General features: G+C 41.0%; 1 protein-coding gene across 1 annotated transcript in view; it reads right to left on the bottom strand.

Annotated features, from left to right (window-relative positions):
• Positions 1-22,510, bottom strand: part of TMEM67 (transmembrane protein 67) — a 36,412-nt gene that overhangs the window by 11,555 nt on the left and 2,347 nt on the right. The window contains exons 4-20 of the mRNA XM_018560198.1: positions 21,539-21,629; positions 18,460-18,559; positions 17,937-18,006; positions 15,813-15,901; positions 15,682-15,730; positions 15,152-15,306; positions 13,178-13,286; positions 11,862-11,948; positions 11,124-11,189; positions 9,534-9,690; positions 7,563-7,686; positions 7,163-7,268; positions 5,357-5,413; positions 5,183-5,281; positions 4,928-5,026; positions 3,692-3,778; positions 953-1,049 (exon numbers count right to left, since the gene is read on the bottom strand). Coding sequence (XP_018415700.1) covers positions 953-1,049; positions 3,692-3,778; positions 4,928-5,026; positions 5,183-5,281; positions 5,357-5,413; positions 7,163-7,268; positions 7,563-7,686; positions 9,534-9,690; positions 11,124-11,189; positions 11,862-11,948; positions 13,178-13,286; positions 15,152-15,306; positions 15,682-15,730; positions 15,813-15,901; positions 17,937-18,006; positions 18,460-18,559; positions 21,539-21,629 — 1,642 coding nt within the window. The remainder of the gene's footprint in view (positions 1-952; positions 1,050-3,691; positions 3,779-4,927; positions 5,027-5,182; positions 5,282-5,356; positions 5,414-7,162; positions 7,269-7,562; positions 7,687-9,533; positions 9,691-11,123; positions 11,190-11,861; positions 11,949-13,177; positions 13,287-15,151; positions 15,307-15,681; positions 15,731-15,812; positions 15,902-17,936; positions 18,007-18,459; positions 18,560-21,538; positions 21,630-22,510) is intronic.

Below are 22,510 nucleotides of genomic sequence, written 5' to 3'. Positions count from 1 at the left end.
AATCGCCTGGGAGATTATGGAGTAAGTATTTCCCTCTATTAGATTCTCTAGATCCTTAGTATCCAACTTGTGGCCTTTCAGAACTTGTGCGGCCCTTGGAGCCCAGCAGTTTGTAGTGGAAGTGGGAGACTAAAGAATTTTAAAGCACGTATGACCAGTAATCACTACTAGCCTCTTACAACATGTTGTCAGTCTCTAAATGATGTCTCCAACCAAACCTATAGCATGTCCACAGGCTCTGACCATCATTTCCAAGTACCTAATGTCTGCAGTCTCTGACATCCCTCTCTAGCATTACATACACTGAATATTATGTGCAACCTTTTGGTAATGTCTGGAGCTGCAGTTGAGTCCCCTTATAGCTCGTACATTGATAACCACTGCCATATACAAAACAACAAGTATAGTATTCTGAATATTCTAAAAGGAAACACATAGATTTCATTTTTTTCTGACTATCAATCCAGACGTGCTGCTAAATATGTTGACCACAATATGATAATGCAACTTCAGCCTAAGGATACCTAATTACTGGCACACAGGGATCATCTCCAAATGTCGCTTTATTGCAACTTGGCATAAAAACTGCAAATATACAGCAGGTTACGCCTTTCAGACCAAACTCTGGGCCTTAGTCATAGCTATGACTAAAAGGAGAAGATTGCTGTTCGTGTGCTGGTAATTAAGTATTGTTGATGTACCTGGTGGAACAGGAGCCTCTGCTGTGCATCAAGGACCTGCAGGCATACACACTGGATAGGAGGCAATTGGGCACGTTTGGAAAAATAACTTTGAATTTCAGCCTAAGGGCCCATATTAGCTTTTTCTGAGTCACTAGTTTAAACACTCAAGTCCCTGAATGGCCACTCTAAGCCTAACATAATAGCTATATTTTATTCTTGAACGAGGAAAGCAGTGATATGAAAAATTACACATAAAAGTATAATCTCACCTTCAGATTTTAAGGTTTTGTTTTTGGGTCTCTCCCAGTCAATGAAGAAAATATCAATGGTCAGCTGAGAGATAAGAGTGTGCAAGAACTGAAGGGCCTAAAAGAGAATTAAGACTATTACCTTCAGGCACAGACTTAAAAAAAATCAGTAGAATCTATATAGACAAATAAATGTCAAGTAAGACCCAGGAACACACTAAATACATAGTATAGGCATAGGCAACCTCGGCACTTCAGCTGTTGTGGAACTACAAGTCCCATGAAGCCTTGCAAAACTGACAGCCACACACTTGAATCTGAGAGCCATAGTTGCCTAAACTTGACCTAGTACAACCTAAAATGCCCCACAATCCTGTTTGGTGCACACTCATGGATGTACCTAGCAGAACTAACTATGTTGTGAAATATATTTATTACCTGTGAATTCCTAGGCTTTGTATTAATAAATCACTTGCAACTGACTCTATTGGCAACCCATGTAGGGAAGCATGGGAATGTTTGCACCCGCTGTGTGCAGACCTCTCAGGTTATGCTGCCACCTACAGGAGGATTAAACACTGGCTAACCAAAAAACTGCAGGCCAGCCCAGGGGGTATAACCCCTCCTACTTCCAGCAGAAATCAGTATAGAGAGCATGATCACAAACACAATGGGGGGAAACCAGTGTCCCTCAATAGACTTTAACAGTAAAGATTTAAGTTCCTCATGGCTCTTTGCAGCGGGAACAGCAGGGGGAAGATGCTTCATCAATGCTGTATGGCTGGAAAGAGAGCAAAACCCCCCACCCAGAATATGACATCAGCACTAAGTTCCACAATGTTGACCCCTTCCATGGCATAGCTGGAGGGAAAAGGAGAACAATAGCACCCAGCGACCAGAAAATAAGAGGGAGCTCCCACTGCTTGATCCAATGGGTCTACTCACTATGTGAGTCTTAAGAGACAGAACAAGCGCAGTGGAAAAGTGCTCCACAGCTAACAGAACCAGAACTGAGACTAGAAAGAGCCACATGGGAAAGCAAGTTCCTGAAGATGACTGCCAGGCTAGCCGTGAAAATTCCAGTCCATCGGGGTCCAAATGCATGATTGAGGACAACTCCGCCATATAGTTGCAAATCGGAGGCAAAACTTGTAGCAGCGGTGCAGAGAAGAGTCTTGGTTGAAGAAAAACGAAAAGAAAAAATTGTTTGTAGTAAGAATGGTTATACTCTAGGTGACATTATACCCGAAGGTTTAAGTCTTCCTGTGTCCCTCAATAGACAATAAAAAAAAAATTGAGCCAACATCAGCAAGAGGACAGTCTGCCTTCGATGATTTTTAGGCAGCACGTTCCTTGGCAGAAACTGAGACTTGGGTAGACACCAATGCTTTCCTGGACTGATTTTCATCATGAAAAAAACACACAAAAAAAACAATACTATTTCAACTCAGACCTGCAGTCTGCCAAGAACATGTCAATAAATGTCCCCACCACCATTGAGAGGCAGCTGCCCACGCTTTACTTCAGCTGCTGGCTCTCTATCTCGTTTATCAGTGATGGTTGGGGTCCCCATTGACAATTGGGAACCATTCAGAGTGGTTTCCAGTTATTTGACTAGTATGACAGCTCTGAAATACTGACTGCATGCAAGCTGAAGGCTCCACTGATGAACAGCATTCATCTGCAGTACTGTCCATTTAATAAAGTAACTGTATGATACAATTTCAATATTAAAAATAATCATTAAAAATAGAAAGAATGTAAAAAAAAATTTTAACACTTTTGCACATTTGTCAGCCTAAAATAAATCGGTGAATAAATTAAAACAGCGTACCAAATCAGAACCTAATGGGACTTTAAAAAAATATATAGAAAAAAATGTAGGTGTGCAATTAGTTACTATTGTTAAGTTAAAGGAGAACTATGAGGTGAGTGATTTTCAATCACCTCATAGTTCTAGCCGACCTGTGACAATGAGACTGTCACAGGTCGGCTCAGTAGATCGGGAGGTGAGCGAACATATACCGGCGTTTGCTCACCTCTCGATCCTGTCACGGCTCTCTGCCGTGACAGGGGAGGGGCTGGATTCCCCGCTCTGATCCGCCAGCGCTGACTGGCGGAACGGACGGGGGAGGGGGCGGGTACAGCTGGCTCTGCCTCTAGATAGGCAGAGCCAGCTGTCACTCACGCAGCTGGGCGGATCCCGGCACAATTGTCGGGATCCGCTTCAGCTGCGGCGTCTCAGTATATAGCGAGCTACAGCTCGCTGTATACTGAGCCTAGGGTGACGGGAGGACGCTAGTTTGTGTCCTCCCGTTACCTAAGGAGAACTATGGGGAAAAGACTTAACCCCATAGTTCTCCTTTAACCAATGCATGCTGTAATTGCTAAATTTGACCTGGGCATCTAAGCTTCAATGACCTCTGGTATCCAAATACAGAGAAATTTCACTGGTCTGTCCAACACCAAGCCTCCAGCATCCGGCCATGCATGATTGCAGGCCGGGAGCTGTCCACGCTCCAGCACAATAGCACAAAAAAAGGAGCCACACACCAGAGTTCACCAACAACAAAAAGTTGTTAATCCACAAAGCAAAGACTATCCATAGTGGGGAGTTTTAATGGACTGGATATTCTTTGCCTTTAAAAACTTATTGTTGGTGGATTCTGGTGTTGAATGACCTCTGGTCATGAAAGGGTTAAGGAAATAAACCATGAATTATATGTTGGGTCAAAGCGCTGTATAAAGATAATGCCATACCTTCAAAACAAATGCACATGATACATAAGTTATAAAGTTTTTTTCATCACTGGGTAGAGGCAGTAGCACAGAGACGTATTGCTGACCCTATGAAACAAAAGAGGATACTGAAATTAAATCAAACTCTCTGATAAAGGAAACGTGTAATTTTTCAAGAGTTAGAAGGCCAGCACTGAATTGGCTCACTCAGAGTTTCAGTACACATAGGAGAGTAATGCAGGAGAAATGTACACCCATCCTACTAGAGTCCCAATGCTTCTCATACAAAACCTAATTGTGAAAGTGTGAAGTGAATGCCTCAACACAAATAGAAACTCTAGCACGACTAACACTCCAGTTTCTGTTAATGGTGTAGGTCAAAAGTCAGGAGTGTCATCAAGGAATCCAATGCCTGGTGACCAGCAATGAGATGGCACATTTCCCTGAATGACATCTGGGACAATCCATGTATCACTGACACATGGCACTTAGGATTGCTGCTGGAGGCTGCCATATTGTTTGTGGATATAAAAACTAAATGATCAGCACAGGAGACATGCCCAGCTCAGCTTGCTCACGTTGTCACCCAGATAAGCAGGCTGCCTTGAAGCTGGTCTTCAGGCACCAGGATCATAACAACTCAGCCTACGTGAACCACTTATATTAATAGGCTGATCAGTCTTCCACCACTAGGGTAAAGAAGATCAGTGAGAGTTATATTTATGTTCACATACTCGCTGCCTCTTCTCTACAATATCTTTAAAATCATTTAACCTGGGGAACCAATTTAAAGGACTTTGTTTGGTTGAGGTCTGGTTCACACCTGTACGTTTTGTAGCGCGTTCAACGCTCTACGAACGCTCTACAAAACGCTCAAACATGAAAATCCCATTGTTTTCTATGGGTATGGTTCACACCTTGCCGTATTTCAGCTCGTCTGAACGCGCTACAAAACGGCCTACGCATGAAAAGGTACATGAGCTTCTTTGCAGCGTTTTTGTCGCGCGTTTCCATTGGGATACAGACAAGTAGCCCTCGGAAATGCACGTTTGTCACGCGTTTTTTTACCGCGAATCGCGGTAAAACCGCGCGTCGCGAAACGTGCGACAAACGCGTATATTCGATACGTCTAGGTGTGAACAGAGCCTGACTCTGGCTGATAAAACACAAATGACAACGGTAGCATGGTCACTGCAGAGATAAATGTGTTACTGGGACTAAACACCAACAGAAAGTTCACACAAAAGTCTTCCTTACTTTGAACAGAAGAAGCCAGTAAACACCAGTTCCCACCGTCACAGCGAAAAATACATTGGCCAGAACTCCAGCATATATAACCAAGAACTGAATCACAGTCTAAAAATAAAGGAAGATAGTGTGTAAATAACAGCTACAATCATTGCTATTAAGGATAATTACATGTCATTTTTTCTTCTACTATAGTATTATGGCCTGCGATAAAATGATGAAATGCTATGTTGTTCTCAATATTTTAAACAGCGTCCATCTCACCTGCAAGTCAATGACCTGGCTACCTATCCTTCTTTTCCAAGCAGCAGTTTGGAGAAGGGACCACAGCACAGCCAGTCCACCGAGCACACCCAACGCCACCTGCGGTACAATGAGAGGGTCATAAGTATGCTGGACACATGACAATAAACACACAGCAAAAGTTGGATAACTTACATCTGTCTGAGTGATGGATTCAGCCTGACTCATTTCATACTGAACAGAAAAAGAAACCTGAAATAGAAAATAAATTACATTTTTGACAAAACATGGAAATATATATTTTTTTTTTAATAAGCCAAAAAATAAAGAGCAAATGTAACCGTGTCCATTACCAAACAGCTAGGCATTGTACACTCCAAACTTTATCTCACACACAAAATGATTCCACTTGACGAGTTCATTAGGGTTGCAACTAATGATTATTTTCATAATCGATTAGTTGGCCTGTTATTTTTTCGATTAATCGATTAATTGGATAAAAAATAAAGAAAGAAAGAAAGAAAGAAATACAATGTTTTATTTAAAATACACAAATAGAGTGTTACAAACAAAGTTTGCTTCAGAACAGAACTGCATGCACAATTTTTTGCAATCGTACTGCATGACAGTGAGTTCCAGTATGGGCGATCGCACTGCTGGCGGGAGGTGCCTTTGGGGTGCTAGGAGAGAACTAGTCGATAATGAGAATAGTTGGTAACTACTCTGATTATCGATTAATCGATTTGTTGGTTTCAGCCGTAGAGTTCATGCAAAGAATTTGTACGGATTGACTAGACCATTACTAATTATGTAAAAATGTATCTTAAAAAAATTTATTTATGTGTATTCACCTTCACATTAAAGCTGCTGAGACCATGCCATTTTACTTACCAGCCACTCCCTGACAAATGGTCGAGGCATAGCCCCTTAAACGCGTTGGCTTTATCTGATTTGACAATGTATGTTAAACCTGTATCTGAACTTCATACTGTCACTCTGCTAGGTCATTCCATCAGACGAGCATACACTATATCAGCAAAAAGGTTTGTGGACAGCTGACCATCACACTTAAAATATATGACCAGAAAATATGAGAACACCTTTCCAAACTGAGTTCAGATGTTTCCAACGAAGGGTACTGCTAGTGCTACAGCACACAAAGCCATTTTAAACAATAATGCATTTCCAAACTTCATGGCAACACTTTGGAGAAGGCATTTTTCAGTTCCCACCTGACAATCCACAAAGACATTTTGAACAGTTTGGTGTGAAGAAATGTATGTGCCCTGCACACAGTCCACTTTTGGGATGCACTGGAATGCGTCTCGCGACCCAAGTCATTTTATCCAACATCACTACTTGACCTCACAAATGCTCTTTTGACTGAATGGGCACAGATTCTGAAAAACACACTCCATCTTGTGGAAAACCTTGTAATTCCATAATAAAGCTCTTGGTTTTTAAATATAATGTCCAACATACAGGTGTAATGGTCAGGCATTCTAAAATTGCCTGGTTGGTTGGTTGTAATGCTGTAGCACCCTTATTCTGACTCACTATGACCCACCCTTTACTGGTGATTCCCAACAAGTTTTGTATTTAGTTTTTCCCTTATCTATTCACTTTTTTCACATCTACTGGTAGTGGTAACCAAGCTAAAAAAAAATCATCATTAGTAAACGTTAGAGTAGTGGAGAAGACAATATGGAAGCTAACTGGTGCTGATTCCACCAAGTATACGACAATTGTGTCCAAAATATTCATTAATTTTCTTTTCAATTGTTTAGTGACTAACACAAGCACGTTCTGATAATTGATCAGTTGCAACTGTAAATTATGAAGTCTGAGAGACATTATTTAAACTATGATCAATAATCTGCAGTATTTTTACACTTACAGCCTGGGCAGTATGTAGCGGTACACTGAGTTAATGTTTAGTTACACACGTGAGGCTCAATTAAAGAATCACTATTGTCAGTATTATTTAACAAAGACGCATACCTTCACAGTCTGGCTTTCTGGATTTTGTACTTGTATATCTGTGTATTCCACAGTCATGAGAGGGGGGTAGACTGTTCCTCTGTGTGTGCCAGGGACCAAGCTGATGCTGTAAGTGATGGCAATATATAAATCAATAAAGCTTATTATTGTTACTTCTTAATAAAACAGAATTTGGGGACAAGCAGAACATTTCAATGTCCAACGCTGCCCAAATGCTACTTGCAACATTCTGGTCAGTGCTTTGGGAAGCCCACTGAACTACTACTGAGCCTACTTTTGCTAGATATAATCTTTCCGACCCATCAGCTTGGGGCATTGGGAGGGTGTCACAAATGCTTGCCAAGTCTATAACATATGTTCTAAAGGTGATTATGTATAAAAAGTATCACATTTCTTTTACCTAAAGGCGATTTTTGAGGCGATTCGAATAACACGAGGTAAGCTGTTTAGAGTATTTTCTCGTCCACTTAGTGTGTCAACCAAGAATATTCGACGGGTCAGCAGCCAGTTGTTAACATTGTTTCCTTTGTCAAAATGTTTAAACAGAAAGACAAATTTAAAAAGCAAAATAAGTGCAAACAGATTCTTTATTATAAAAGGCAAGACATCCTTCCATTTTACACAACACGAAACTTCTGTTAAAAAATAGATATTGAACTTTACTACACTACAAGCCATTTTGTAAGTTAATGTTCCTAAAAAAATACCTTTTTATTTCCACCTGAGGGCTAAAATTAAAACATTGCTCCCTTGGCAACCCTGGGAGCATCCTGTAGACTATCCATGTAAAGAATGCCCCCAGAACCGTCATTTACAAATTATGCGATTGGCTTACTGTCTTTCCCTGTAGTTGTTCTCTTAATACAAAACTAGGACTGATTATGTGCTTATTGTAGCCATACCCTCCCAGTGGGCACTCAGGACATAGACGGTGATTGGGATCCACGTGCCAGTTTAATCTGTTGCAGGTAGAATTCTGAAGTTTGTAAATCCTTGCAATGTACAGGATTTACTTCCAGAGAGTTTTTCTTTCAACAAATGGAGATACACTTTAAAATGTATAAAGGAGACTCAAATCTCTGAACCTCATGACCTATGTCATAGATGTTCGTAAAACCCTCCCACTAACCCTCTAAGTGGCTTACATGCCATCTACGCAGCAGTACAAGGGCCCTCTGGGACATAGGAAAACAGAGACACCGGCACTCCAGGATGCAATGCAACAAACGTCTATTTATTGCATGCAGATATTGCAACAAACGTTTCGGCGTCACAAAGTGTATGCTTTTGCCTGAAGACGGGGATCCTGTGTGACCCCGAAACATTCGTTGCAATAAATAGACGTTTGTTGCATTGCATCCTTGAGTGCCGGTGTCTCTGTTTTTCTTATGCTTGTGACCGCTGCCACCTGTCGACTACCGCTGCACCCGCTTATACATATAAGGGATCCTGCAGTCAGGAGTGCGAAGGGACTATGGTCTCTCTGGGACATAGGGGTCCATTTATACTAAATGAAATATCAGGAGAAGAAAAAAAGAATGAGTAAAAAAACAAACAATTAAAAGATCTTATATAACTCATGAAGAAATGACTTTGAAAGGTTCCTATCATTCATCTCCTTCAGACAATAAGCAAAAATTAAAGTGGTGCCTAGTGCCCAACCTCCCAAAATGGAAAAGCGATGTCCAGAACTGAACAAAGGGATTTTTGTACTGACCATAAAATCCTGTTATCCGAGACTGCTGCCTATAGAATGATTGGACACAGATATAAAAAAGAAACTGTAAGCTAACCCTAGGTATAACCTCCTACTAGCATGCTTCAGTTTAGTAGCAAAGCAGTACCAGGAGTATGATTATACAGATGGATGGGATTTGCAAAGGGGAATAAGGTTTTAGTGCACAGGGACTAATAGAAATTAGAGACCTACAAGTGCTCGGCCTGAACGGCTACTCAGAAGAAAGAGGCTTTCTCCCATTTTTAATTCTATGCAACTATAACTGAACCTATAATAGCAACCTTCTAAACTAAAAATATGAAACAGACAAGAGGTCAGTTATATCTTGAGTGGCAAGTATGTTTTAATTCTGTGCAGCTACTGCAACCATTACAACTTCATGTTCCCCCAATGGATTTTCTATCATGCAGACTGTGGAATTATGCTTTTCCAGGAAAGTGACACTTTCCTCATGATCTTGTGACACAGAGCAGAGCCAACAAGTGTACCCAACCCACCCTAAAAACCAGCAGTGTCAGAACAAAAGTCTGAACCTGACTGGTGGCTCTGGAGGACAGAGAAGGTCTTTCTCAAGACAAATGATAAGTAAGGCCAGTTATGAACAGGCAGATATTTGTAGCAATAATGACTTACCTAAATTGACAAACTGGTCATTGTACTGAAGGTTTAGGTTTAATATTGGCACAGGCCATATGTTCTGCTGGCTGTCACTTCCGCGGTAGGAGAGATACACATCATAAAACACAGGCTCTGGAAAGTCACGGAGGAGCTTGGACACAGGCAGCTCACACTACGCAAGACAAATCAGAGTAACCAACATAAGCAATTGAAACAAAAATGTAATCAGAAAAAATACAAGAACCTATCCATTATCTGCAAACTATGTTTAGTAACTTCAAAGTGCATCTCTTGTGCCCTAAGACTCCCCAGATTCTGGGTTTGCATGAGACACCACATTCCACAATGCAGTGCTGGTTGTCTCAGTGACTGGTGGAGAGGCTCCTCAATTGCATTGCAATGGGGGAATGCCTATGCTCAACTTTTTATAAATTTGACCTGCAGTGCCACAGAGGTAATGTTGGGTATACACGTTAATATTTTCTCTGTTCAACCTGCGGGCTGAATGAAGAAAATATAACAGATTCCTCCATCCATGCTGAACAGCATAGATGGACGTTTCACCCACTGCCCCTAATGTATTCTGACAGCGGCCACCGGCTGATTTGTTCTGCCGAGGTTTATCCAACATGTCCCTTCAGCAGAAGTCGATATAATGATCAACTTCTGCTGAAGGAATAGTGTCATAAGCTAAGCAAATTTTGCCAGATTCCAGTTGAATCACCTGAAATTCACTGTGTGTGTACCCAGCTTCATAGACTTTAACAGAGTAGACCATAGGGCTTCCCAGATAGGGTGGATGGTTTTGGAATCAAGGAATGGTGACTGGAACAATCTACTGTTGTTTAAAGTTGCTGGGTCAAGCGTTCCGATTGTTTGACTTTCGAAGTTGAATCATTGTGCTTGGATACAATTTCATTTAACCCCTCTCTTGTAATATACATACAGGTTTTTTCACACAGCTGGTCGGTGCAAGATATTGTTGCAGTTTTTTTTCTCTACAAAACGTAAGATGTGACAATATACTACAAGAGATTGTCTAGAATAGACACCGTGCATGTAGTGTCCCTTCTACGAAGGGTTAAAGTGCCTGTAAATCCAAAATCCTTCACATATGTTGAGCGACTTGCTTTTATAATGCAGACTTTGATTCTGACAGTAAGTGACTTTTCGTCCTAGCATTACAATGCTCCCATATAGCATGTAGAAGCATCATGGTCACCCCAGTAAGTGTGCTCCTGCTTGAAGTACATGCTAATGTGCAAATGCATATCCAACTAGACTGTCTATGGGATTTATTCATTCATATGCACAATAAATGAATAGAGGTTTTTCCCCCCAAATAAGAGTTTAATGATCCTTTTATTTTGCTTCTTAGGTTAAAGGTTTATGTGACTATGTATCTAAGGTTATAATGGTTTTGGTTCAGGATAGGAAATGCCCTGAACTATGTGTGTGTACAACCCCTAAAAATGACATATTAGTCACTAGTGTTCGTCAAGAAAGGTTTAGCTCAAGATTATGTTTAAACATCTCCAAAACTGGGGTAGAGGTACATTATTACAGCAGTGAAAGCTCAGAAATAATGTGCCACTCGGTTCTTACATTTTGTTCATATGTTGTTCCAAAATCAAATGCAGCATCCAACCGCTTAGAGGTGTCAGAACACAGCTGTAAAAAAAGCAAACCAGCCAGTAGTCAGTAACAGCAGCAAATGCATTATGCAAAACATGACTATCTACTTCAAATGTATGATCTTTTACGCAAAGGAAACCTGATTTACTAAAGGAGTCGAGAACCTTCACACAATACATTATGTGACTATTCACTTCAATTATCCAATGTGAAATGAAGATTCCTGGTTACTTATTTTATCTACACATGACTGGATATTTTTAGTGAATATCCGCATCGTTTATGATGTTCAAATTCTCAACTCCTTCAGTAAATTATCCCAGTCTTCTGTTACCCATACCAGCCAAGTGTTGGAGGTAAGCACCAAGCAACCATTTGGACTTGTACTATGTAACATTTCCTTTCTACTCAATAGCTGTAATATAGAAATGGTTCTGCATACTTAATCAAATGAGATTCTAAAAAACAAACAAGTAAAACAAACGCAAATAGAAAATGTAAATATTGATGGTAAAAAAGAAAAATCAGCAGAACAATTTTCGGTTTGGGGGAAAAGTAGAGGAAGGACTTAAATAGGGTTGCTTAAGGTTAACTAAGGGTTACTAACAGTGTCTGGTGTGCAGCTAAAGCACTGTGGTTAAGGCTTTCAAGGCATATGTCACATGCCCGTGGTTCTTAACTGATAAAGAAAACAGTACTTCCAATTACCTGCAGCAAGCCTCCATGAAGTGACCTCCATGCAATGAACTTCCCCCTCACATCATACAGAGCTGCTAAAAATGCCAGTTTTGTGTCCTGTGCCTGGAACACAATAAAATATCACATCATTTCATTACCAAAATCATACTCATTCATTGCTTTGTGAGAAGGCGCAGCAAAACACAACCATTGTGTAGCAGAGTCTGAGCATGTAATGAGCAAATATGGCTGCCCCCATATACATATAAAATTACAAATTACACATAGAAACAAGATTTTTAAATGTCTTCAAAAACACACATTAAAACAGACCTGAACTCAAAAAGTCAAGATTTGTTATGTTATAGAGAACATCTAGAAGTGTTTATGGTGCCAAAACACTACCCTGAAAATGTTACCTATTGTCTGGAATTCCTCCTGAACAATAACAGTGCAATTGCTAGGATGTGAGGGTGCCTAGGCACTCTTGTGCCTCCAGAATCATAGTTTTACATCTGTAGTGTGAGATCTAAGGCACTGTTGTCTCTGACTGCCAGTCTTAGCAGATCTGGAGTGAGATTTGGTCATGTCACTACCATGCTGCTCACTGTTCTCCTTGCTGGAGGCTCTGACATGAGGAAGAAAAGTCTTGTCTCTGCTAAGATGGCCATGTCTACACAGAGACACAGTTCAGAACAAGGCATGGTACGTTAGTAATGGGGAAAGATCGGGACCTGGGAGACCACAAGCAATACTGGTGACTAGTCGTTTGCCATCTTCCTGCCTTCTTTGGGCACAGCTCCCAGAATTCAGTTACTCTTTAATAAAATTATTTATATCAAGCTGATCTCTTTCATATATATATATGCTAAATAAAAACATCAATAACAAGACTAGGGTTAACTATTTCCTGTACAAACACACACAAGACAGTTTTCTTCCTACTATGATCTGCCATTTTTCACACAGTAGTCAGTGACCAGCAGTGTCAGTTTTGCTTTGCATTCCCCTCATGATCAGTGGAAATGGAACTAAGAACAGAAAATGGAATGAAGACTGAATGCAACTGCAGGATTAATACATGAAATAAGGAATAAAAACAGCAGTCTGCATTTTGGTTCAGTTGTATTCCTGCTTTTATGATGCAGTAAAATTATCTGTGTGCAATAACCCTAAACGCATGTGGGTGCTGTGGAATATGTCTGTGGCATATACATGGATGAAACGGGACAAAAAAAGTACTAAATCTTTCTTATAGAAAAAAAAAAAGCTGCAACATTCCCAGTATTAAATTAGAGGCTTAGGATAATTCTAAATACCTTCAGACTATAGAAATTTTCACCCACCTGCTCACCCCACTTAAAGCTGAAGTTTTCTGGAAAAGGAAAAGCTGTAAGGACTCGGACTGCTAATCCTGGCTGGTCATCATAATAGAGCCAAGGAATATTGGTCCTCCTGTGAGACAAAGCATTCATTGGACAGCTGCAGTGCATAAAACAACGCTTACCATTGAAAAACATATTATAAAAAGGTTCAATATGTAGGAGCCTTGTCAATAGCAGATTGTAGCTGTAATTTCTTTACTGCAAGGTGAAAACCAAATATTTACCTGACCATTTATTTGACCTTTCCTTTCTTATAGGCTATCTATGGTCAAAATGAAAAATAAATATGTATTCTATATTGAAGTTCCATAAGTTCTCTCCCACTCCTAATAACCAGATCCATCTAGAAGTTTGTAAACGTACTTATTGAAGATGCCCATAGGATGTACTTCCTCAATGCACTGACACAATTCCACATAGCCCTGTGAATGTGCACTTCCTTGTGTCACCACCCCAACTAAAGCCGTGTACACACGGTTCTATTTTTTTCCTTTGAAAATGAAAAGAAATTGAACAGACTGCTCCATCAACGCTTATGAGCATTGGTCGAGGAATCTGTGTTTTGTTCTGACAATAGCTGCCAGACAATTGGCTGCTGATTGCCTGCTAGCTCCTTTCTCCTGAGAATTTGCCAACCTGCTTCTTCAATCACCTGATCGAGGGATGCTGGGTGGAAGGGTGCCGACAGCAGCACCCACCCAGTAAATTTTGGTCGGTTCACAAAGACCCGGCCAAAATTCACTGCGTGTATAGACTACTCAAGCTTGACGTCTGAACCACCTCTCGACGTCTGAACTTCCCACAATGTGACATCATCATTGCTTGCTGGAAGCAATGCATGATGGGAAATGTCACATACTGTATGTTGCATCATATCAAACAGCAGGTAAAGTGATACAAAGCACACAAGCTTTGATTGCATTATCAAAACTATAGTATGTATTCCTATTACAGTGCTTATGTTAGGATAGTATATGCCTTAAGATAGTATATGCCTTAACAGAAACTTAGAAGACATATAAGGCCATATGGCATGCTGTCTGTACAATGCAGGCCGAGGCTAGCGTGATGTACTAATATAAAAGGGAATCTGGGAAAGTCTCTTCTGCCATAAAAGCATGTTGCTGTCTGTCAGCAATTTTTTTCCCTCAGTGCACAGCCTCAGCATGCCGAGATAAATAATTCCTGTGTGCATGCCCAGGAGTTATGTCTCAGCTGCCCAGCCAATCAAAGGGCTGAAGAATTAGAACCCAGAAGAAGGCAGGGGACAAGATGAAAGCACCGGCACAGGTGGAGTGCAGCGCTGAAGGGGATCAGTTTGGCTCCATAAAAAATATATCACTTTACTTCTGCTTTGATGGTACAATGACACTTTAACATCACACTAATTAAGACTTTTGAAACATATTTGGTTACTTATTAACTGGTGATCATTAATATCATATTTTTTATGTGACTGTTTTCTGCTTGGCTTAAATCAAACCAGAAATGAGAGAACTGCCATTGCTGATCTTCTTCTAAGGCCAGGCGCCTGGCTGTCTTTGTCTCCAGTACTTTCTCAGTTAGGGACCTGGAACAATGATTGATTAGACAATCAGAGCAGGGTCAGAGCTCCTGATCTACATACTTGTTCCAGGTAAGTGATACAGAAAGCACTGAAGCACAGGATCTCTGTGACAACCAGGCTAATAACATTTTCTGCAGGAGAGGTCAGCAATGGCAGCAAGCATTTTCTTTCATTACAGGTTTGCTTTAATTCTGGCTGCCAGTGGATCTTTAACAGGGACAAATAGGAAGACTGGAATAAATAATACATTAATAAAGACATCTAGAAAAAAAAAAACATTTGGAACTTGTAACCTTGTTCAAGACATTATAATTACCGTAATATATTATATACAGGCATTACATACAGTATATGAGTAATATACTGACCAGTAAGAGATGGAATGGACCACTCCCCGTGCAACTGTGTTAGTGAATATGTACCGGAACAGACCACAGGCATCAGCGCTCTGCAGACTCACAGAGTTCATATTCATTACACACATGTTCCCCAGAGCCTGGCATGCTGTATGGTTGGAGTACAGCTGTGGAACAAAAAGGTCACATGACTCAGAAATAGAACATATGAACATGTGTGAACAGTCATTTTTCTCATGTATACCTATAAGAAGACGGCAGTAATCAGTGATATATGGCTCGTGTGATGTGTGTTTGGTATCAGATGCATGTAAACACACATAAATGCGCGTCACTTAACTCATCTGGAAGCATAAACACAGCATCTAGCCTGACAAAGTTTTCTCTGCATATAGAGGAAAAAAACACAAGTGGCAAGTTTGCATGAAACCTAAGTGTTTCAGGTGATGTTTTTGGCTCCTTTACTTTCTCTGGCATTAGCCTTAAATCTTTTTCTAAAAATACAATCACATCAATCGAATTAAAGCATGAGATAAACATACCGAACAAGCTGCAGCTGCTGCCTGCAAATGAATGGAAAGCCATTCTGATCTCAAAACACCCTGGAACAGTAACAGAAAAAAACAGTGAGACATTCCTAGTATATGTCATCTTCATGATTTGTTCTGCAAACGATAACAGGCTTACCAGTTGTGCATAACGGATGGTCGAAATAACTCTGGACAGGATATGGCCTGCTGCATTGAAACATATACCTCCAGCCTGAGGAATGAAGATAAAAGTAATATGTGATTTATTTCAAGCCGGTCACCAACCAGACATAAAACCTACCCATTACGTCAACTTTGCTCACACAGGGCTTGGCGAACAAATTGCCTGGGAGCTAAGTGGCGTAAAAAATTTGGATTTGAACTGTTTGGGATATATTGAGTGCTTGATTTTTTGAATACTTGTTGTCTCCTATTAAATAAACATATCATTAAATGTATTTCAAATACTGCTAGCGCTATAGCCCAGGATTGTATCTTTGTATAAGTATAATGGCTGTTCACAGCTACAGTCAATTTATAGTGAGCATATACAGCATGTATTATAACTGGGTACTTATCTGTATGCCTACGCTCCTACTTTAGCTTTTCATAATTCTTCACACGCAAGAAATTAAGCTGAGAGTGCGAGTTCTCAAACTTATGGCCAACAAGGCACTTTTGTCAAGTGTGGTCACCCTTACATATCTTAGCAGAATAGAGTTTTCAACCTCCTATAGGGATCTATACCCCCTCAGTCATGTCACGCTGTATACCCCAATGAACCGTAGGAGAAATTAATAGCTTTAAGAGAAAATTTCTAAAGTCATGAATGTTACATTCACCAAACATTTTGTGGTAGTTGAAAATTTACCAGACATGAAAACACATTCACCAGGAAGATGCACCTGTAGTGAATGTTTAGTTTTCTCATTTGTATTGAGTTTGTATTGAGTTTGTAGTCCATCAGGAGGGAGTTTGGAGCGTCGACTACTTTAGAACACACACAGGGACCATGGGGAACAAAAGTAGCCCCCCTCCAGAAGGAAGGACAGTGGCAGCAACAATTTGGAGATGATTTGAGGATCTACAGCCGAGTGCATCTGTAGTACATAATATTATCAAAAGTTTACGACAATCTGGAGAAATCTCTGTGCGCAAGGGACAAGGCTAAAATGCAACATTGGATTGATCTTCGGGCCCTCAGACAGCACTGCATTAAAAACAGGCATGATTCTGTGATGGACATCACTGCATGGGTTCAGGAATACTTCCAAAAATCACTGTCTGTGAACACAGACGCCGTGCCATCCAGAAATGCAAGTTTAAGCTTTATCATGCAAAGAAGAAGCTACTGTATATCTGAACATGATCCAGAAACGCCGCCATCTTCTCTGGGTCAAAGCTCATTCAAAATGGTCTGTTTTAAAGTGAAAAACTGTACTGTGGTCAGATGAATCAAAATTTGACATTCTTTTTGGCAACCATGGGTGCCGCGTCCTCTGTACTAAAGAGGAGAGGGACCTTCCGGCTTGTTATCAGCTCTCAGTTCAAAAGCTTACATCTCTGATGGTATGGGGGTGCATTATTGCATGTGCAATGGGCAGCTTGCACATCTGGAAAGGTACCATCAATGCTGAAAGATATATCCAGGTTTTAGAGCTGTATATGCTCCCATCCAGACTATATCTTATGCAGGGAAGGCCTGTTATATTTCAGCAGGACAATGCTAAACCACATACTGCATCTATGACAACAGCATGGCTTCATAGTAGAAGAGTCCATGTTCTTAACTGGCCTGCCTGCAGTCCAGAAAATATTTGGTGCATCTTGAAATGAAAAATACGACAAAGAAGACTCGGGACCATTCAGTAGTTAGAATCCTATATCAGGCAAGAATGGGACAACATTCCTCTCACAAAACTCCAGCAACTGGTCTCCTCAGTTCCCAGATGTTTACAGAGTGTTGGTAAAAGAAGAGCTGATGCTACACCGATGTAATCATGGTCCTGTCCCAACTTTTTTGAGACATGTTGCTGCCATCAAGTTCAAAATTACCTTTTTTTTTCTTAAAATGGAACATTTTCTAAGTTTAAACATTTGATATGTTTTCTATTTACTATTGTGAATAAAATATGAGTTTATGGGATTTGCAAATCTTTATATTCTGTTTTATGTAGATTTTACACAGCGTCCCCACTTTTTGGGAATTGGGGTTGTATTACTTAAGCAGAAACTCTACAAATTCTAGATATGTCCCGTGTCCTTACCAAGGTATTTGGCTGGTAGCAGCTGCATGAGTTTGTCCGACTGATAACTGTCTGATGGCATCTTTCACACCTAGGACATGATAAACAAGAGTCTAGGATGAATGTATCTGCAGTGAAAGATTAAGGCCTTGTTCACACCAAATGCAGAGCAGATCTGCATGAGTTTCTGCACACGCAATGCAGTCGCGTTTTTGCCGCGTTTTTGCTGCATTCCAGGCCGTTTTTTTTTGGTTTTTTTAAACACATTATTTTTGTTTCTGTTTAAAATGGGCTTTCAGTGCGTTCCAGGCGTTTGCATGCGTTTTGGTGCGTTTGCATGCGTTCCAGAGCAGGTAAAATAGGGCCTGCTGCAGTTTTTTTACCTGCTCTGGAACTGAACGCTGCGATGTGAACTGGAGCTAAAAATACAATCGGAATACATTGGACGCAGTTTTGCTCCGGTCTGTAACTGCTCTGCTCTGCACCTACTCCGCGCTTGGTGTGAACAAGGCCTAAGATGGAAATGAGTGCAGAATTCACATACCTTAGTCCTAGCTTGTCAGGAGCTGTAAATGACGACTCGGACCCATCACAGTCAATGCATTCAGCTTCATGAAGTAATGTGCCATTCACATACCTTTCAACTAAATGGAACAATTGTAAAGAGCAAAACTTAAAGCAAAGCAATAAGCTAGTAATGCTATCCAGAAAACATTGCGCTGAACTATACAGAGATCAAAGAGTTCATTCAATTCCACCTACTCTAGGTTTTCTGTAATCTCCAGCTATTCTATGGCAATCTGCTGTGTACCCTCCTCTGTCTCGCTCTGATTTCTATATCACAATCAAGCTTACATACCCTGTTTCCCCGAAAATAAGACCTACCCCGAAAATAAGACCTAGTACTATTTTTGGGAATTGCTAAAATATAAGACCTACCCCGAAAATAAGACCTAGTTGTGACCGATCCGTGGGCCGGTGGTGGCAAAAGGGGGAATTTGAAGAGCCGCGGGAGAGAATCAGTGGTGCCAACAAAGCCAGCGCTAGAGGAAGCGAGGCGGCAGCGGAGGGAGCAAAGCCGCATAACGCGATGCTTCCCCTATAGCGCCGTCTCCTGTCACAGGCGGAGTGATACCAAATGCACTCCGCCTGTGAGTAATCAATAGTGAAAGCGTGCTTCACTCATTCTGGCCAGCGATGGTTAACAAATTGCTCTTGGAAAGGTACGACACACCTGATTGCCCTGATCACCATATTCTTAACTTTGACACTCACTCCTGTCTTGTAAATCTTCTACCGGTAATAAGTGTGGATTGTTGTACATTTAAAAAAAATAAGACCTACCCCAAAAATAAGACCTAGTGCGTTATTTTGAGCCAAAAAAATATAAGACAGTGTCTTATTTTCGGGAAAACACGGTAGTAGGCTTGCAGAAACATCTTAAAGTTTATTTCTTTTACAACAGACTTTCTTTATGGGAGAGACAACAGGAAGCCTGCAGGGTTTTGTTCTGGAACCATTCTGCAGCTTTGCAAACAGGAGTTCCCAGATCACCTGATTATCAAAAAAGGGAATCCATGGACTGGTGATTTACAGCAACCCCTTGATCGGAAACAAAAATATTAAACATGCAGGCTGGGCTCTGTATCTGTACCTTAAAAGAGGACTATGGCCTAACCTTTTTTGGCCATAGTTCTCTTCATGGTGTGAGATTTAGCTTCCAATGGTAGCGCATTAAGGACGCATCCACTCGCTTATGACTTCTTTTAAGGGTTCCTTGCCCACTTTTATTGAATCCAACTCAAAAGACAACACAGGTTTACCCTCGCAGGGGTTTCAAACACAAAGTACAGTTTTCTTTCTTCAGCAAAATAGCACTTTCAAAGTCCCCCGACTTTAGGTTGCATGTTTACCAAACACTCTTCACCACACAGGTGACACACTCCTCAGTCCGCCAGCCACAGACTGGTCCCAGGGTGGAGCCCTCCTGACTCCTGCAGAGACCTCCTCTGTCACCCAGGTAGAGCCTTGAACCTGACCCAGCATCCTCCTCATAAGCACTGTGCACAGGTGCACCATCATTTGGTGCTGGTCACCACTAAAGCCCGGGCCCAGGAATGGAGATTTCTTCCCTCCCAGTTCGCTTTGAAATCTCCCGGCTCCAGGATCCCAACTATAATCCAGAAAACCCGGAATGAGTTATAAAACCAGCTCTTTCCTAGTAACAGTACTTTCCTGGAGCCGCTCAGCCCCTCTGGCTGAGAGTCCTGGGTGACCCTTTTTCCACTCTACATAGTGGCATTGCCACACACTGCCACAATGGTCACAGGAAGACATATACTAATGTCCTCTAGTGACCCAAAAGTCAGTACCGCTATATGCTGAGAGTGCAGAGCTGCACCACAGCCAGGACGGATCCCCACAATGCTGTTGAGATCCACCCCGCTGGCTGATTGACAGCTGGCTCTTCCTCTCTAGTCAGGGCTGGAGAAATCGGGAGGGGAGTGGGGCAATCCGGTGGAGAGCGGTGACTTACAGTCACCGCTCTTTGCAGGGAGAGGATCGGGAAGTCAGCGATCTGCGTTGTGTGTGTGTTTGCGGACTTCCCGATCAATAGAGCTGACATGCGACAGCTTCAGTGTCACAGGTCGGCTTGAATTATTGGTATGAGTGTTTTTCACTCGCCCCATAATTCTCCTTTAAGCTTAATTTTTACCAGAGGGTACAGTACCAATACTTAATAACAATAGCAGTTGGACAAATGTCTGTTAATTATAGCCCTTTCATACTACAGAAATCTGTTAAGTAAAACTCTCTTTCTAAATTGTCTGTGTAAATCGTCAGTACACAGGAACTAATATTCCAGTTTCAAATAGAGGATTGCTGAGGACTGCATCCATCTGCCATGGCCATTACAAGGGGTCTTACACTATTACATTTTATTAATTCTATGTTATGGAGGCTATGTTATGAAGGACTCCAAACCAAAACAACATCACATCAGAGTCCCTTTTATATTAGGAGCCTTCTCCTTTCACGTTAAAAGACCCCCCTTCACACCAAAAGCCCCCCTTCACATCAGAGTTCCCCCTACACATTGCTCCACTTTGAAAAGGCATGACATTGTGCAAACATTTCAACACACCCCTCAGGGAGCTAGATGGCACCCTGGTTGAGAATAGTTAATAGTTGTGTCAAGTTTACAATTGTTTCTGACTGTTGCCAACTGTGATGAAAAAAAATCGAAGGGGGAGTATTTAATTTTTTCCTCTAACTCTATTCTAACAGTGAATATGGTTTTCGTTCAAGAAACTCCATTCATTTCCAAAATAGAACTATCTTCAGAACAAAAATCACTTCTACTGTCGTGGTAAACAACCTGCTTCCCTATTTATAATGGTCTGGCCCTCTAGCAACTTCAGCGCCAAATTATAGCTAATTTGCCTACAAACGTCATAAGGTGGTCATAATAATCTGGCCACTCAGTGTATATGCGTCAAGCCTCTGGATAATGGGGTATGTATATGTTGGCTATGCTGTCATTGCAAGATAATCATACAAATGTCTTTATAAAAGTGTTTTATACTAACTTCTCATCATGAAATATTACAGATTAAGCTCACCCAGTATACTCCCCGGAGAACACTGGCACGTGCCACTTGCAGTTAACCCACCAGGGCATTTAATGCAATCCCAGCCATCAGTGGTTACACCCTAAAATAATATGTAGATATAGTACACGTGGGTTATATAATACTTAAAGAGGAACTTTACCCATATCTTTGACATGACATCAAATATACCTTTAGAAATGTTTAGTAATGACAATCTACAAACATATACTTCTAGATAATTGCAGGCTTTGTATTCTTTGCATACCTTATTTTTCTTTTCCTCTCCATTCTTCTCACAGTGGCCATTTTTGCTTAGGGCAGGTTACTAGCTCTCCCTTTACTTCCTGGAACTCTGGCCCATGTGACTTGGACATGTGACCATGCACATCATCTCAGGGGAGGAAAATGCCTTTCCATGAGACGTCATGAGATTACAGATGAGATCTCCCAGCAATGTTCTGCTGATGTAACCTTCCCAGGATGCAACGCTTGGGCACATTACATCACTAATGCCCAAGAGGACGAGAAAGTGGAAAAACTGTAATTTTAAGTAAATATCATTTGTTTGTTGGACTAATGAATGTAAGATGATTTCTGATCAGCTGAAAAGCTGTATGCTCATGTGATTTTTAGTGAAAGGGGGTAGAGGTCCACTTTAATGTTCTTCATGATCCTATTTTTTGTAAAAGTAACAAATAGTTTTTTGTTTTTACATTTTGGGGCAGGGTGGTGGAATATATTTGATTCCCTTTCAGGAGTCTTCAGATGTTCCTAATTTAAGTTTGGTGTACAGTTAGATTTTCCTTGGAAAAATAGGATTTTGTACTCACCGTAAAATCCTTTTCTCTCCGTTCATTGAAGGACACAGGCAACAGATCGTAGATCCTGAATGGTAGGGTAATATCGCCACCTGCAGGAGAAGGACGCTAGGCACAAAACTAAAGACCAATTACAGCCTAGGGGCGGCCCCTGCCGGTGGCC

The sequence above is a fragment of the Nanorana parkeri genome, unplaced genomic scaffold (assembly GCF_000935625.1).
Source record: "Nanorana parkeri isolate BGI_ZX_2015 unplaced genomic scaffold, ASM93562v1 scaffold439, whole genome shotgun sequence".
In the NCBI taxonomy this organism is placed as follows: domain Eukaryota; kingdom Metazoa; phylum Chordata; class Amphibia; order Anura; family Dicroglossidae; genus Nanorana; species Nanorana parkeri.
The sequence above is the reverse complement of the archived record's forward strand: the minus strand, read 5'-3'. Positions and strand labels throughout refer to the sequence as shown.